The sequence below is a fragment of the Mobula birostris genome, chromosome 2 (assembly GCF_030028105.1).
Source record: "Mobula birostris isolate sMobBir1 chromosome 2, sMobBir1.hap1, whole genome shotgun sequence".
NCBI lineage: Eukaryota > Metazoa > Chordata > Chondrichthyes > Myliobatiformes > Myliobatidae > Mobula > Mobula birostris.
The window spans coordinates 189,654,665-189,670,355 of record NC_092371.1 but is presented as its reverse complement, the minus strand read 5'-3'; the positions used below and the strand labels follow the sequence as shown (position 1 = coordinate 189,670,355).

General features: G+C 41.0%; 1 protein-coding gene across 3 annotated transcripts in view; it reads right to left on the bottom strand.

Moving 5' to 3' along the window:
- Nucleotides 1-295: 295 nt before the first annotated feature.
- taf1b (TATA box binding protein (Tbp)-associated factor, RNA polymerase I, B) overlaps nucleotides 296-15,691 on the bottom strand; it is a 122,027-nt gene continuing 106,631 nt past the window's right edge. The window contains exons 15-16 of one of the 3 annotated variants that reach the window (XR_011885006.1): nucleotides 490-819; nucleotides 296-363 (exon numbers count right to left, since the gene is read on the bottom strand). Coding sequence is in view for 2 of the 3 variants with exons in the window: in XM_072251216.1 (XP_072107317.1) it covers nucleotides 618-819 (202 nt within the window). In the remaining variant the exon portion in view is untranslated. The other 2 variants (XM_072251216.1, XM_072251217.1) reach the window with 2 other exon arrangements.

Genomic DNA, 15,691 nt, shown 5'->3' with positions numbered 1-15,691 from the left:
CACCTACAGAGGGGTTTTAGATTAGCATTTATCATTGATCTCAGGATACCTTCACTATCAGATGCTTCCTTCTTTATCCCTTTACCCCTTATATTTATCACATCCCAGATTGTCATATTAATCCCCCACCCCACCCACCTTCCCCCTCACCTGGTCTCACCCATCACCTGCCAGCTTGCACATCTCCCCCTTCCCCCACCTTGTTATTCTGGCTTCTTCCTCGTTCTTTTCCAGTCCTGATGAAGGATCTTAGCCTGTAACACCTCCATAGGTGCTGCCTGACCTTCTGAGTTCCTCCAGCAATTTGTGCCAAGATTTCCAGCATCAGCAGAATTTCTTATGCGTTCACTATGATCTTTCTTCCTACAGGGTTAGATATGTAACAAGAAATGCTTAATAAAAACAGAAATTGAACACAGCAAACTTAAAGGCACCTCTTGAGGGTATATGGTTATTTTTTATTTATTTATAGTGTCCTTCCCAGATTACCTGGTTATTAAACAATTTTAAGTCAATTTTCAAGAAGAATTAATACAATCTAGGTATCTTCCAGTAAGAGAGTTCACAACTGTCAATTTTCAATTAAAGAGTTGTTTGAAGCATGCACTATTTTCCCTTCACTGAACTAATTTAGATTTCTTGCAAGTTTTTCCAGGTTTCAGTGTTTCTGATACATCAAACAGTTTATGTTCCAATTGACAGACTTCATTATGTAGTACGGAGAACCCTACTCCAAGTAGGAAAGCGAAAAGTTTTAGGACAAACAGATAACTTCCAGGAAAATGCTTCAGTTCAGACTTGGTTAAGTGTCTGCAGGACCTAAATTGAGAAAAACAGTATTAATAAAAAAATTGAAGTTTTTGACACCATTCTGCTGATCATTTTTAAATAACTCTTTTTTAAAATATGGAATAATAATTCAAAATGACATGTTTCAATTTAAATAACCTTCCTCCCAATCCAAGTACCATCCCTTTTTCCACCTGCCCACACAAACTTCACTGATAACATCTCAAGCTTGCCAATTCAATGCAAAAGAGCTGATTTAAAGTGACTTAAATATAACCTATTAAAATGGTAATAAACAGGTAAAAATTCCTTGCAAAGTAGTCTTCTAGTTCTAATTAAGATTCATAATTAGCTCTCACAGATCAAAGGAGATATTTTCAAGCCTATTTTGTAAAGAGAAGATCACCGCAGTATTCTATTTATTAAATAAATTGTGAACAATGGAGTTCTGATAATTATCAATAAAGCCTATATTATTTCTAAGATTTTGGTAAATTATCATTGCCAAGTTTGCTCTGGATAGACCCTTAAGCTTAGTGCAATTAAACCTCAAGATCATGAGCTTTATCACCATATATAATCAAATTGTGTGACGCAAGGCATTGGTGAGACAAAGCCAGATGCAAATCATCCAGCTGCTTTGCATTGCAGTTATCAAGTGAATACTGAATAAAAGTCACAGTACTTATCTTCAGTACAGGAACACAGGAATAGGAATAAATTATTCAGCCTGTGAAGCATATTCTGTTCGTCAGTAGATTACGGCTAATCTGCACCTGAACCACTGTTCCATAATCTTAGTACCCTTACGTAATAGTTACGCATCTCAAGTTTTGAAACATTCATTTGTCCCAGCATCAACATCTTTGATTGGGTTCCTGTTGATCTTTGCATGAAAAATTGCTTACTAATTTCACTCTAAAGTGACCTAACTGTAATGTGATTTTGCATCCCTTGGTCTGGATTCCTCTCGAGAAGAAAGAGTGTGTACGAACCATATAGAATTCCTTCATTTCTTAAACATCTCTATCACTTTTCACTTTTTCATTCAACTTGGAAAATTTCTAAGAAATAAGAAGAATTGCATAATTTTCTATTCACAAACTGGATGTACGTACAATTCTCTACTCCTTCATCCAAACAGCATTATGTTCAAAAGTAAATATGAAATTAACATTTACTCTTTTAATCAGCCCCTTTCATAAACTTCCTGTAACTAGATCCAGGTTAAATAATCCAAAGTTGCCTTACCAGGTTTCTTGGTCCAGAATTGGATAACAGCTAATTCAGCTGTTGACCGATCACTTTCTAGGTGCTGGCTAGGTGGACTATCAACTAGTTATTTGACCGTTTCCTCTATTTCACCACGCCACCTACCATGTATGCTGATGCTGTCTGACTTCTGTAGTTTCCAGGTTTTAATTCAGGTTTTTAGCATCCTCCTTCTTCCTCCGCTCCCCCACCTTCTTACTCTCTCTTCTCATCTCTTTTTTTCCCTATTCCTAGCGAAGGGTCTTGGCCCAAAACGTCGACTGTTTACACCTTTTCATAGATGCTGCCTAGCCTGCTGAGTTCCTCCAGCACTTTGCGTGCATTACTTTGATTTCCAGCATCTTCAGATTGTCTCATCAATAGACTATAAGACTACAAGACATAGGAGCAGAATTAGGCCATTGAGCCCATCAAGTCTGCTCCACAATTCCATCATGGCTGATGCTGGATCCCACTCAACCCCATACACCTGCCTTCTCGCCATATTCTTTGATACCCTGACCGATCAGGAAACGATCAACTTTCGCCTTAGATATATACCCACAGACTTGGCCTGTGCCAGAGCATTCCACAGATTTACTACTCTCTGACTAAAAAAAATCCTCCTTACCTCTGTTCTAAAAGGTTGCCCCTGTATCTTAAGGCTGTGCCCTCTAGTTCTGGATACCCCCACCATAGGAAACATCCTCTCCCAATCCACCCTTCCTAATCCTTGCAACATTCAGTAGGTTTCAATGAGATCCCCGTGTTTTTTCTAAATTCCAGTGAATACAGACCCAAAGCTGCCAAACACTCCTCGTATGTTAACCCCTTTATTCCCAGAATCATCCTTGTGAACCTGCTCTGGACTCCCTCCAATGACAATGTATACTTTCTGAGATATGACTTTGATAAACAATTCTGCATCATGTTCATAGACAAATATGTTCACCATTATTAACCAATGGCAAGCAAAACAAATCATATATTATACAGTTTCACTATCCATTGCAATCCTTGCAACCGCATCAAATTAATTTTCTTAGCCTTAACCCCAATACAGGTGTCCCCCGCTTTCCGAACGTTCACTTTACGAAACCTCACTGTTACGAAAGACCTTGTTTTCGCTTTCACAAGGTGTTTTCACTGTTACGAAAAAAAATCAGCGCGTGCCCCGAGCAGCTGCTCTCCCCCAGGTTCGGAACGGCATTGTTTTAACACGTGCCTGTGAGCAACCGTTTGCAAGATGAGTTCTGAGGTCATGGAAAAGCCTGAAAGAGCTCAGAAGGGTGTTACACTTAGCGTAAAACTAGACATAATTAAGCATTCTGATTGTGGTGAACGAAGTAAGGACAACGTGAGTTTGGCTTGTGGAAGCTGACGAAGATGATGTTGAAGAGGTTTTGGCATCCCATGGCCAAGAACTGATAGATGAAGAGCTGATGCAATTGGAAGAGGAAAGGATAACAATCGAAACAGAATGCAGTGGCGAAATGAATGTGAAGCAACTGCGTGAGATTTTCGCTGCAATGATAAAGTACGACTTTAATTTTGGAAAAAGTACATAGGTTTAGGGGATATTTGCAAGATGGTTTAAGTCCTTACAAAGAACGGTATGACAGAAAAATGCGCGAGGCTCAGCAGTCAAGCAAGCCTTCCACATCAGCCACAACAGACGATGAACCTCGACCTTCGACATCGAGGCGGGCAGTCATGGGAGAAGATGAGCCGCCTGCTCTAATGGAAACAGACGACGATGAGATGACACCCCAGTATCCCACCACCCCAACCCCCAGGCTGCGGACAGATACCGATTCATGGAGAATGCAGCGGTAGCCGGGAGGCACACAGCACATCTTTAAGAAAAAAAATGAAATAAACATGCTAATTAATTAGGTGTCGCCCCACACGTAATTGTCGGCCCAGATCAGAGGCGATGAAATCGGCAATCGGCACTGATCTGGGCCGACAATTACGTGTCGGGCGGCACCTAATTAATTAGCATGTTTATTTCGGCTTTTTTCTTAAAGATGTGCTGTGTGCCTCCCGGCTACCACTGTAACCCTGCATGCTTCGCGGCAATGTATCGGTCAGCGGCCTGGAGGGTGGGGGCCACTGCACTGCCCCAGCCTGCGACGACTCAGTCTAACACACCACCATCAGTGTACTCGGCGCTGAACCAATTCCAGTAAGTGATACTACACTGTACATATATTATTTCTACTTTATACCGGCTGTGTATTTTTACGTGTTATTTGGTATGATTTGGCAGCTTCATAGCTTAAAGGTTACTGGAGAGCGCTTGCGCAGTGTTTTTGCCGACAGCGTTTGCATGAGATTTTCTGCCGACGGCGCTGGCATGAGATTTTCGCTTCGGCGAACAGTGCCGGCAATGAGTGTGGAAAACTATTTCTACTTTATATGTGGTGGCCAGTGCTATCATGTTTGCTGTTGTGTACTGGGGCAGCAGGCTGAGGGTAGCAGACACCAACAGAATCAACAAACTCATTCGTAAGGCCAGTGATGTTGTGAGGATGGAACTGGACTCTCTCACGGTGGTGTCTGAAAAGAGGATGCTGTCTAAGTTGCATGCCACCTTGGTCAATGTCTCCCATCCACTACATAATGTACTGGGTGGGCACAGGAGTACATTCAGCCAGAGACTCATTCCTCCGAGATGCAGCACAGAGTGTCATAGGAAGTCATTCCTGTCTGTGGCCATCAAACTTTACAACTCCTTCCTTGGAGGGTCAGACACCCTGAGCCAATAGGCTGGTCCTGGACTTATTTCATAATTTACTGGCATAATTTACATATTACTATTTAACTATTTATTACTATTTTCTATTACTATTCTATTACTATTTATTATTTCTATTACTATTTGCTAATAGTAATAATACTATTACTATTTCTATTACTATTTATTATTTATGGTGCAACTGTAACGAAAACCAATTTCCCCTGGGAGCAATAAAATATGACTATGACTATGACTATAGGCTGTCTATTTATCATATTATTCCTGCTTTTACTATATGTTACTGTTATTTTAGGTTTTATGTGTTATTTGGCATGATTTGGTAGGTTATTTTTGGGTCTGCGAACGCTCACAAAATTTTCCCATATAAATAAATGGTAATTGCTTCTTCGCTTTACGACATTCCGGCTTACGAACCGTTTCATAGGAACGCTCTACCTTCGGATGGCGGGGGAAAACCTGTATACCTAATGCACAGAAATTATTCGAAGTTCAATCCTGGAAAATATAGTCTTGTCACAGAAATACAATGCTGTACACCTCATTGTGAAATAAGGCCATAAGGCATAGGAGCAGAATTAGGCCACTCGGCCCATCAAGTCTGCTCCACTATTCCATCTGGCCGATATATTATCTCGCTCAACCCCATTCCCCTGCCTTCTCCCTGTAACCCTTGAAATACCGACTAACCAAGAACCTATCAACTGCTGCTTCAAATATACTCAGTAGCTAAGCCCCTACAGCCATTCGTGGCAATGAATTACACAGACTCACTACTCTCCGGCTAACAAAATGCCTGCTCATTTCTGTTCTAAATGGAAATCCCTCTATTCTGTGGCTGCACCCTCTTGTCCTAAAAGGCACTACAGGTTTCCCCCGCCATCCGAAGGTAGAGCGTTCCTATGAAACGGTTCGTAAGCCGAAATGTCGTAAAGCGAAGAAGCAATTACCATTTATTTATATGGGAAAATTTTGTGAGCGTTCGCAGACCCAAAAATAACTTACCAAGTCATGCCAAATAACACATAAAACCTAAAATAACAGTAACATATAGTAAAAGCAGGAATGATATGATAAATACACAGCCTATATAAAATAGAAATACTTTTCCACAATCATTACTGCGCTGTTCTCTGTAGCGAAAATCTCACGCAAGCGCTGTTGGCGAAAACACGACACAAGCGCTGTCCAGTAACCTTTAAGTTGCCAAATCATACCAAATAACACGCAAAAATACACCGCCGATATAAAGTAGAAATAATGTATGTACAGTATAGTATCACTTACCAGAATCGGGACAGCGCCAAGCACACTGATGATGGTGTGTTAGACTGAGTCGTCAGAGCCTGGGTAGTGCAGTGGCCCCCACCCTCCAGGCCGTGCACCGATACATCCCTGCAAAGCATGCAGGGGTGCAGTGGTAGCCGAGAGGCACACAGCATGTCTTTAAGAAAAACCGGCACGTAATTGTCGGCCCAGATTAGTGCCGATTTCCGATTGCGTCGTCTCTGATCTGGGCCGACAATTACGTGTCGGGCAGCACCTAATTAATTAGCATGTTTATTTCGGCTTTTTTCTTAAAGATGTGCTGTGTGCCTACCGGCTGCCGCTGCATTCTCCACGAATCGGTATCTGTTCGTGGCCTGGGGGTTGGGGTGGTGGGACACTGGAATTAGGGCAGGCAGGTCATCTTCTATCTCTGCCCACCTCGATGTCGAAGGTCAAGGTTCGTCATCTGCTGTGGCTGATGTGGAAGGCTTGCTTGACTGCTGAGCCTCATGCACTTTTCCATCACACAGTTCTTGAGTGTAAGGACTCAAACCATCTTGCAAATATCCCCTAAACCTACGTACCCTTTCAAAATTAAAGTCATATTTTATCATTGCAGCAAAAATCTCATGCAGTTGCTTCACATTCAGTTCGCTACTGCATTTGGTTTCAATTGTCATCCTTTTTTCTTCCAATTGCATCAGCTCTTCATCTATCAGTTCTTGGTCATGGGATGCCAAAACCTCTTCAACATCATTTTCGTCAGCTTCCACAAGCCAAACTCACGTTGTCCTTACTTTGTTCACCACGATCAAAACGCTTAATTATGTCTAGTTTTACGCTAAGTGTAACACCCCTACGAGGTCTTTCAGGCTTTTCTGATACCTTAGAACTCATCTTGCAAACGACTGCTCACAGGCATGTGTTTAAGCAATGCCAGTGAGAATGCAGTTCCGAATCTGGGGAGAGCAGTTGCTCGAGGCGCGCGGCGCGCTGCCTTTTATCGCACGCTGATTTTTTCACATGCTGCTTTTTTTCGTAACAGTGAAAACACCTTCTGAAAACGAAAACAGGGTACTAATGTAGGTCTTTTGTAACAGTGAGGTTTCGTAAAACGAACGTTCGAAAAGCGGGGGACACCTGTATAGGAAACATCCTCTCAACATTCACTCAATCTAGGCCTTTCAATATTTGATAGGTGTTAATGAGAGGTGTTAACAGGTGCTTATTGTTTTAAATTCCAGCAGAATATTCAAATGCTTCTCATACATTAACCCTTTCATTCCTGGATTTATTTTCATGAACCTCCTCTGGACCCTCTCCAATGCCATCACATCCAAAAAGATCCAAAACTGCTCAAGATATTCCAACTGCAGTCAGACCCATGTCTTATAAAGTGTCAGCATCAACTACTTGCTCGTAAATTCTAGTCCTCTCAAAATGAATGGTAACACTGCATTTGCCTCAACCTACAAGTTAACCTTTAGGGAACCCTGTACAAGGGCTCCCAAGACACTTCTCACCTCTGATTTTTGAATTTTCTCCCTATTTAGAAAATAGTTTGCACCTATATTCCTCTTACCAAAGTGCATGACCATATGACACTATACTCCATCTGCCACTTCTTTTCCCATTCTCCCAATCTGTCCAAATCCTTCTACAGACACACTGCTTCCTCAACACTACCTGCATATCCAACTATCTTTGTATTACCTGCGAACTTAGCCACAGAGTCATCAATTCCATCACCCAAATCGTTGACATATAATGAGAAAACAGACGGACCAAATACTGACCCCTGCAGAACACTAATAGTTACCAACCAGAATAGGTCCACTTTATCCCAACTCTTTGCCCCCGGCAGTCAACTAAGCTTCTAGTATCTTCCATGCTAGTATCTTTCCTCTTGTTATGCAGCCCCATGCGTGGCACCTTGTCAAAGGCCTTCTGAAAATCCCAGTTTACAACATCAACCGATTGTCCTTTGTCTATCCTGCAAGTTATTTCTTCAAAGAATTCCAACAGATTTGTCTAGCAAGATTTCCCTTTATGGAAACCACATTGACTGTATCCTACTTTATCATGTGCCTCTAAGTAACCAGAAATATCATCCTTAATAATGGACTCCAACATCTTCCCAACCACTAAAATCAGACTAACTGGCCTACAATTTCCTTTCTTCTGCCGCCCTCCCTTCTTAAAAAGTGGAGTGACATTTGCAATTTTCCAGTCTTCTGGAACCTAGTGATTCTTGAAAGGTCAATACAAATCCTCCATATACTCTTCAGCTACCTGTTTCATAACTCTGGAGTGCAGTCCATTTGGTCTAGATGACTTACCTACCTTCAGTCCTTTCAGTTTCCCATTACTTCTCCTTAGTAATAGCAACTACACCCACTACTACCCCCCGCACTCTTAAATTTCTGGTATACCGCCAGTGTCTTCCACAATGAAGACTGACACAAAATACTTATTACAATTGTCCCCCATTACTAACTCTACATTGTCATTTTCCAGCAGTCCAGTATCCACTCTCGTCCCTCCTTTACTCTTTGTATATCTGAAAAAAAAACTTTTGGTGTCCTCTATTATATTATTGGTGCAGAGTTCTCAGTAATGTTAACTGCTAAGGCTAATGAAATGGCTTCTCTGTACTATTATATGAAATGGCTTCTCTGTAATGTTAAATGATGAGGTAATGTTTCTCTGTAGCTGCGATGCTTGGGTTATAATTATAGATAACAGGGGACTAACCAATGGAAGTCATGTTATTCTATCTGTATGTGTGGGAACCTGAGTGAGTGCGTGGGAATTCGGCGAAGAGGAAGGACGTGCGGGAAGCGCTCTGGTAGACCATTGTGGTTGGTCCCAGTCCAAGGGTCGAGGAGCTCAGAGGAGATCAAATGGTGGAGAGAAGACTCTGTTTCTCGAGCTCCAACGATTGTGCACAAACTGATTAACTCTGATAAGTGTGGTGCCTTTTTCTTTTATATTTGTTTCCCTAACCACATAGTCACAGTAAGTTTTATAAAGTGTAATCATTTAATCGTACAGTGTGTACTGTCAGATATTTTACTTTGTGGGGTTTGTACCGGGGTGCATTACACAGCATCTACGCAAACATGAGATGCAGTTTAGCGGGCAGACGGCGGTTTCCCCCAGACGAACATAAGGTGATAGCGCTGAATGTTTCATTTGCTTCATACTTTTATATTATTATTACCTTCATATTTCATCTTTTCTCTCCTTATGGTTTTTATAGTTGCCTTCTGTTCATTTTTAAAAGCTTCCCAATTTTCAAATGTCCCATTCATTTTTGCTCTATCCCCTCTCTTTAGCTTTTATGTTGGCTTTGACTTCCCTTGTCAGCCACAGTTGTGCATTCTGCCTTTAGAATACTTCTGCATCTTTTGAGATGTATCTATCCTGCGCCTTCTGAATTGCCCCCAGAAACTCGAGCTGTTACTATTCTACCATCGTCCCTGTTAGTGTCCCACGTGAATCAGCTTTGGTCAGCTCCCCTCTCATGCCAATGTACTTCCTCTTACTCCACTGTAATTCGAATACATCCGACTTTATCTTCTTCCTTTCCTCTCAAACTGCAGGATCATATTATGATCACTGTCTCCTATGGGTTCCTTTACCTTAAGCTGCCTAATCAAATCTGGTTCATTACACAACACTGAATCCATAGAACATAAAACATAAACATCTACAGCACATTACAGGTCCTTCCAGAAACTGCCTAGAATTTCCCTCTCTCATAGCCCTCTATTTTTCTAAGCTCCATGTACCTATCTAAGAGTCTCTTAAAAGACCCTGTTGTACCTGTCTCCACCACTGTTGCCGACAGTGCATTCCATGCACCCACCATGCTCTGTGTGAAAAAGTTACCCCTGACATCCCCTCTGTACCTATTTCCAAGCACCTGAAAACTATACTCCCTTGTGTTAGCCATTTCAGCCCTATCCGGAATTGCCTCTCCTCCAGTTAGCCCAAACACCAGCTGCTCTAAAAATCCACCTCACAGGCATTCTACAAATTCCTTCTCTTGGGATTCAGCACCAACCTAATTTTCCAAATCTACCTGCAGATTGAAATCCACTACGACTATCGTAACATTATCCTTACTACATGCCTTTTTGATCTCCCATTGAAAGTTATATCCAATATCCTAGCTAAAGTTCAGGGCCTGTATATAACTCCCATCAGGGTCTTTTTATTCTTGCAGTTTCTTAACTCTACTCACAAGGATTCTACATCTTCTGATTCTATGTCACCACTAAAGATATGATTTCATTTTTTACCAGTAGAATCACCCCACCCCCTCTGCTTACCTGCCTGTCATTTCAATACCTTGGATGTTAAGCTCCCAACTATGATCTTGTTTCAGCCACAATTCAGTGATGTTCAAAATATCATACCTACAGTACCAATCCCTAAATGCACTACAAGATTATCTACCTTATTCCATATACAGCGCATTCAAATATAACACTTTCAGTCCTGTATTCATCACCATTTCTGACTTTGTCCCCACATTATACTTCAACTTATCCCACTGATTGCAGTTTTGCTGTGTCATCTGCCTGTTCTTCCTCACAGCCTCACTACACTGCATCAACTTGCATATCAACTGCCCCATCCTCAGTCATATTGCTCTGGTTCCCATCCCCCTGCCAACCTAGTTTAAACCCTCCCCATTAGTCTTGTGTTTTATACATAATAAATAATTGATTAGTAATGATGAAAATATTTGTCTGTGAGCATGAAGTAGAATCATTTATCAATATCTATTGATAAGTAATGAATTACACCACGCCTAGATGCAGTATTTGTTATAATCTATAGGCATATCTCATTAATTGATTTTTAAAATGATACATCTTCATAGGGAAAAAAACCCTCAGAACTCTAAAATATTTAATGCGATGAAAGAATTTACATTGCGATGTGCATGACTTGTCATATCTTGGAACATTCTACTCACCCAGAAAAACGCACCTGTAATAAGTAAATGTAATACAACACTTTGTTTACTTTCCATCTGCCACACAATGAAGGCTCAGTCCAGAAGTGAGAATACATTCAAGCACAGACAAGTATGATATAAAAAATACCAAGTACCTAACTGCCAGCTACTCAATATTTTAAAGGCATAAATCAAATACACATTTTTTAAAAATCTTAAAATATAACCAGAGTATGGAATTTCACTACAACAATCAAAATAATTGCTGAAATCTGAAACGAAACAGAGATTGCACAGAAATCTCCAAGTAGGGCAGTATCTGTGGAAAAGGAAAGAGCAAATGTTTCAGTCAAAGATCTTCCCTCTGAGGGCTAGAAATGTTAACCCTGTTTCACTTTTCAAGGATGCTGTCTGGCTTACTGTTGGTTTCCAGCTTTCTTACGTTTTATTATAGAATTTTATCACACCTGTTCTATAGAAAATTTTGAATTTTTAAAAAAAACTTACTTAGCTTCTAGGGGCAAATGCTTTCTGCAGTGGATTGTAAATCATAGCAATTCTACATCTTACTGGCTATGGCTGTTTAATTAAGGTTTAATTAAGTATATTTAAAGCAGAGTTCAAACGAAGTCATTAAGGGAATTATTAAAACATTAAAAAGTAGTAGAAGCATGCCTGTTCTTCCATTCAATAAGATCCGCCAATTTTCTTCCTTAATGCCTCTTTACTGTATTACCCATATAAGCTTTAAAATTTATTAGCATGCAAAAGTCTACCAATCTCTATTTAAAAATGCTCAGTAACTGAGCCTCCATAACATCCTTTTCATTAAAGAAATTACTTCTCAGCTTAGCTCTGAATGACCACCTCCTTATTTTGTGTCTGTAACCCTTTGCACTAGACGCTTCATGTCAGGGAAATCCTCTCAATCTTTTTTTTTAAGTCGTGTTGACAAATTGTTGGAGGAACTCAATGGGACAGGCAGGATTTGTTGAGGTAAATGGATAGTCAATATATTGCAGGACCTAATGCAGGATCTTGACTGAAACGTCAACTATCCCTTTGTCTCACTTGCTGAGTTCCTCCTTTAACTTGTTTCTCTGCTCAACATTCCAAGCATCTGCAGACTTGCATCTCCAACCTTGCTAAAATATTGAACATTTTAATGAAATAACATCTTGTTCTTCGACACTCAAGAAAATAGGTCCAGAACTGATTGATGTCTTATATATTCTTTGTACCTCAATATATCCTTTCTACATCCATATTCTCTCATAAATTAATCTGGTGAATACTTGTTGCAAACCTTCCAATGGAATTATATCCCAGATGGGCTCTTATCCACCCTGGTGCCAAAGTCAGGGACGTCTTGGATCACGTTCACAGCATTTTGGAACGGGAAGGACAGCAGCCAAATGTCTTGTACATATTGGTACCAATAACATAGGAAGGAAATGCAAAGAGGTCCTGAAAAGGGAACTTAGAGAGCCAGGTAGAAAGCTGAGAAGCAGGACCCCCAGGGTAGTAATTTCTGGATTGCTGCTTGTGCCACATGCCAGTGAGGGTAGAAACAGGACAATTTGGCAGATTAATGCATGGCTGAGAAGCTGGTGCAGGAGGCAAGGCTTCAGATTTTTCAATGATTGGAATCTCTTCCGGGGAGGTATGACCTATTCAAATGTGGTGGGTTGGATCTGAACCCGAGGGAGATAAATATTCTCATGTGCAGGTTTGCTAGAGTTGTTGGGGACAGTTAATGTAATTTGGCAGGGAGGTGGGAACCGGAGTGAAGGGACTCAGGATAGGAGGATGGTAAAAAACAAAGATAGCATTTAGTCAGATTGTCAGGAAGGGCAGGCAGAAGATAGGACAAAATTGCAGACAACAGTGTGAATATCAGTGTATTAAGGATGCAGAATCAAAAAGGGTAGCAAATACAATACTCAAAGTGTTATATTGCAGTGCACAAAGTATAAATAAGATGGATGATCTTGTGGCACTATTACAGATGGTCAGGTATGATGCTGTGGCCATCACTGAATCATGGCTGAAGGATGGTTGCAGTTGGGAGCTGAATGTTACATGGTGTATCAGAGGGATTGGAAGATAAGCAGAGGGGGTGGTGTGGCTCTGCTAGTAAAGAATGGCATCAAATCAGTAGAAAAATGTGACATAGGATTGGAAGATGTTGAATCTTTGTCGGTTGACTTAAGAAACTGCAAGGGTAAAAGGACCCTGATGGCAGTTATATACAGGCCTCCCAACAGTAGCAGGGATGTGGACCACAGAATACAACAGAAAATAGAAAAGGTGCATCAAAAGGGCAACGTTGTGATAGTCATGGGAGATTTCAACATGCATGTCAATTGTGAAAATCGGGTTGGTAATGGATCTCAAGGGAGTGAGTGTGTTGATTTCCTACGAGATGGTTTTTTAGAACATAAGAAATAGGAGAATGGCCTACTCTTGCCATTCAATAAGATCATGGCTGATCTGGCCATGGACTCATCTCCACCTACCTGCCTTTTCCCCATAACTTTCAATTCTCCTGCTATGCAAAAATCTATCCAAACTTGCCTTAAATATATTTACTGAGGTAGCCTCCACTGCTTCATTGGGCAGAGAATTCCACAGATTCACCACTCTTGGAGAAAAGCAGTTCCTCCTCATCTCCACCCTAAATCTACTCCCCTGAATCTTGAGGCTATCTTTAGAGTAGTTTGTCATTGAGCCTACTAGGGGATCAGCTATATTGGATTAGGTGTTATGTAATGAACTGGTGGTGACTGGGGAGTTTAAGGGTAAGAAATTCTGAGGTGGCAGTGATCACAATATAATTAAGGTCAGGTTGAAATTTGATAGGAGAAAGTAAAATCTGACATAGTAGTATTTCAGAGAAGTAAAGGAAATTACAGTGGTATTGGAGAGGAGTTGGCCAAAGTAATTTGGAAAGAGATGCTAGCAGGAATGACAGCAGAGTACCAATGGTGTGAGCTTCTAGGAAGAATGAGGAAGGTGCAGGATAGATGTATTTCAAAAACAAAGAAATACTCAAATAGCAAATTAGTACAACCACGGCTGACTAGGGAAGTCAAAGCTAACGTAAAAGCAAAAGAGGGCATACAACAATGCAAAATTAGTGGGGAGACAGAGGATTTTAAGGCTTTTGAAAACCTAGAGAACTACAAGAGTCAGTCAGAGGGAAAAGATGAAATATGAAAGCAAGCCAGCAAACAGTATGAAAGTGGATAGTGAAAGCTTCTTTCAAGTGTATAAAAAATAAAAGAGGGATGAGAGTGGATATAGGACCGCCAGAAAATGAGGCCGGAAAAATAATAATGGGGGCCAAGGAGATGGCAGATGAACTAAATAAGTATTTTGCATCTGTCTTCTCTGTAGAAGTCACTAGCAGTGTGCCAGATGTTGAAGGACGTGAGGGAAGAGAGGTGAGTGCAGTTACGACTACAAGGGAGAAGGTGCTCAAAAAGCTGAAAGACCTAAGGGTACATATGTCACCTAGGCCAGATGAATTCTTAAAGTATCAGCAGTAGAGAGCTAATGGAGGCATTAGTAATGATCTTTCAAAAATCATTGAACTCTGGTATGGTGCCAGAATATTTGAAAATTACATATGTCACTCCACTCTTTAAGAAAGGAGGAAGGCAACAGAAAGGAAATTATAGACCAGTTAGCCTGATTTCAGTGGTTGGGAAGATGTTGGAGTCAATTGTTAAGGATGGTAACACAGGACAAGATAGGACAAAATCAGCATGGTTTCCTTGAGGGAAAATATTGCCTGACGAACCTGTTGGAATTTTTTGAGGTGATTACAAGTAGGATAGATAAAGGGGATACAGTCGATGTTGTATATTTGGACTTTCAGAAGGCCTTTGACAGGGTGCCACACATGAGGCTGCTTACCAAGTTAAGAGCCCATGGTACTAGTGGAAAGTTACTGGCAATGGTTAGAGCATTGGCAATTGGTAGGAGACAGCAAATGTGAATAAAGGGATCCTTTGCTGGTTGGCTGCCAGTGACTAGTGGTGTTCCGCAGGGGTTGGTGTTGGGACCACTTCTTCTTATGCTGTATATAAATAATTTAGATGATGGAATAGGTTCACCAGATTGATCCCTGGGATGGCAGGACTTTCATATGATGAAAGACTGGATCGACTAGGCTTATACTTGCTGGAATTTAGAAGATTGAGGGGGGATCTTATTGAAACGTATAAAACCCGAAAGGGATTGGACAGGCTAGATGCAGGAAGATTGTTCCCGATTTTGGGGAAGTCCAGAACAAGGGGTCACAGTTTGAGGATAAAGGGGAAGCCTTTTAGGACTGAGATGAGGAAAAACTTCTTCACACAGAGAGTGGTGAATCTGTGGAATCCTCTGCCACAGGAAACAGTTGAGGTCAGTTTGTTGGCTATATTTAAGAAGGAGTTAGATATGGCCCTTGTGGCTAAAGGGATCGGGGGCATGGAGAGAAGGCAGGTACAGGGTTCTGAGTTGGATGACCAGCCATGATCATACTGAATGGCGATGCAGGCTCGAAGGGCCGAATGGCCTAGTCCTGCACCTATTTTCTATGTTTCTATGAATAGATGGCTTTGTTGCCAAGTTTGCAGATGATTATGAAGATTGGTGGA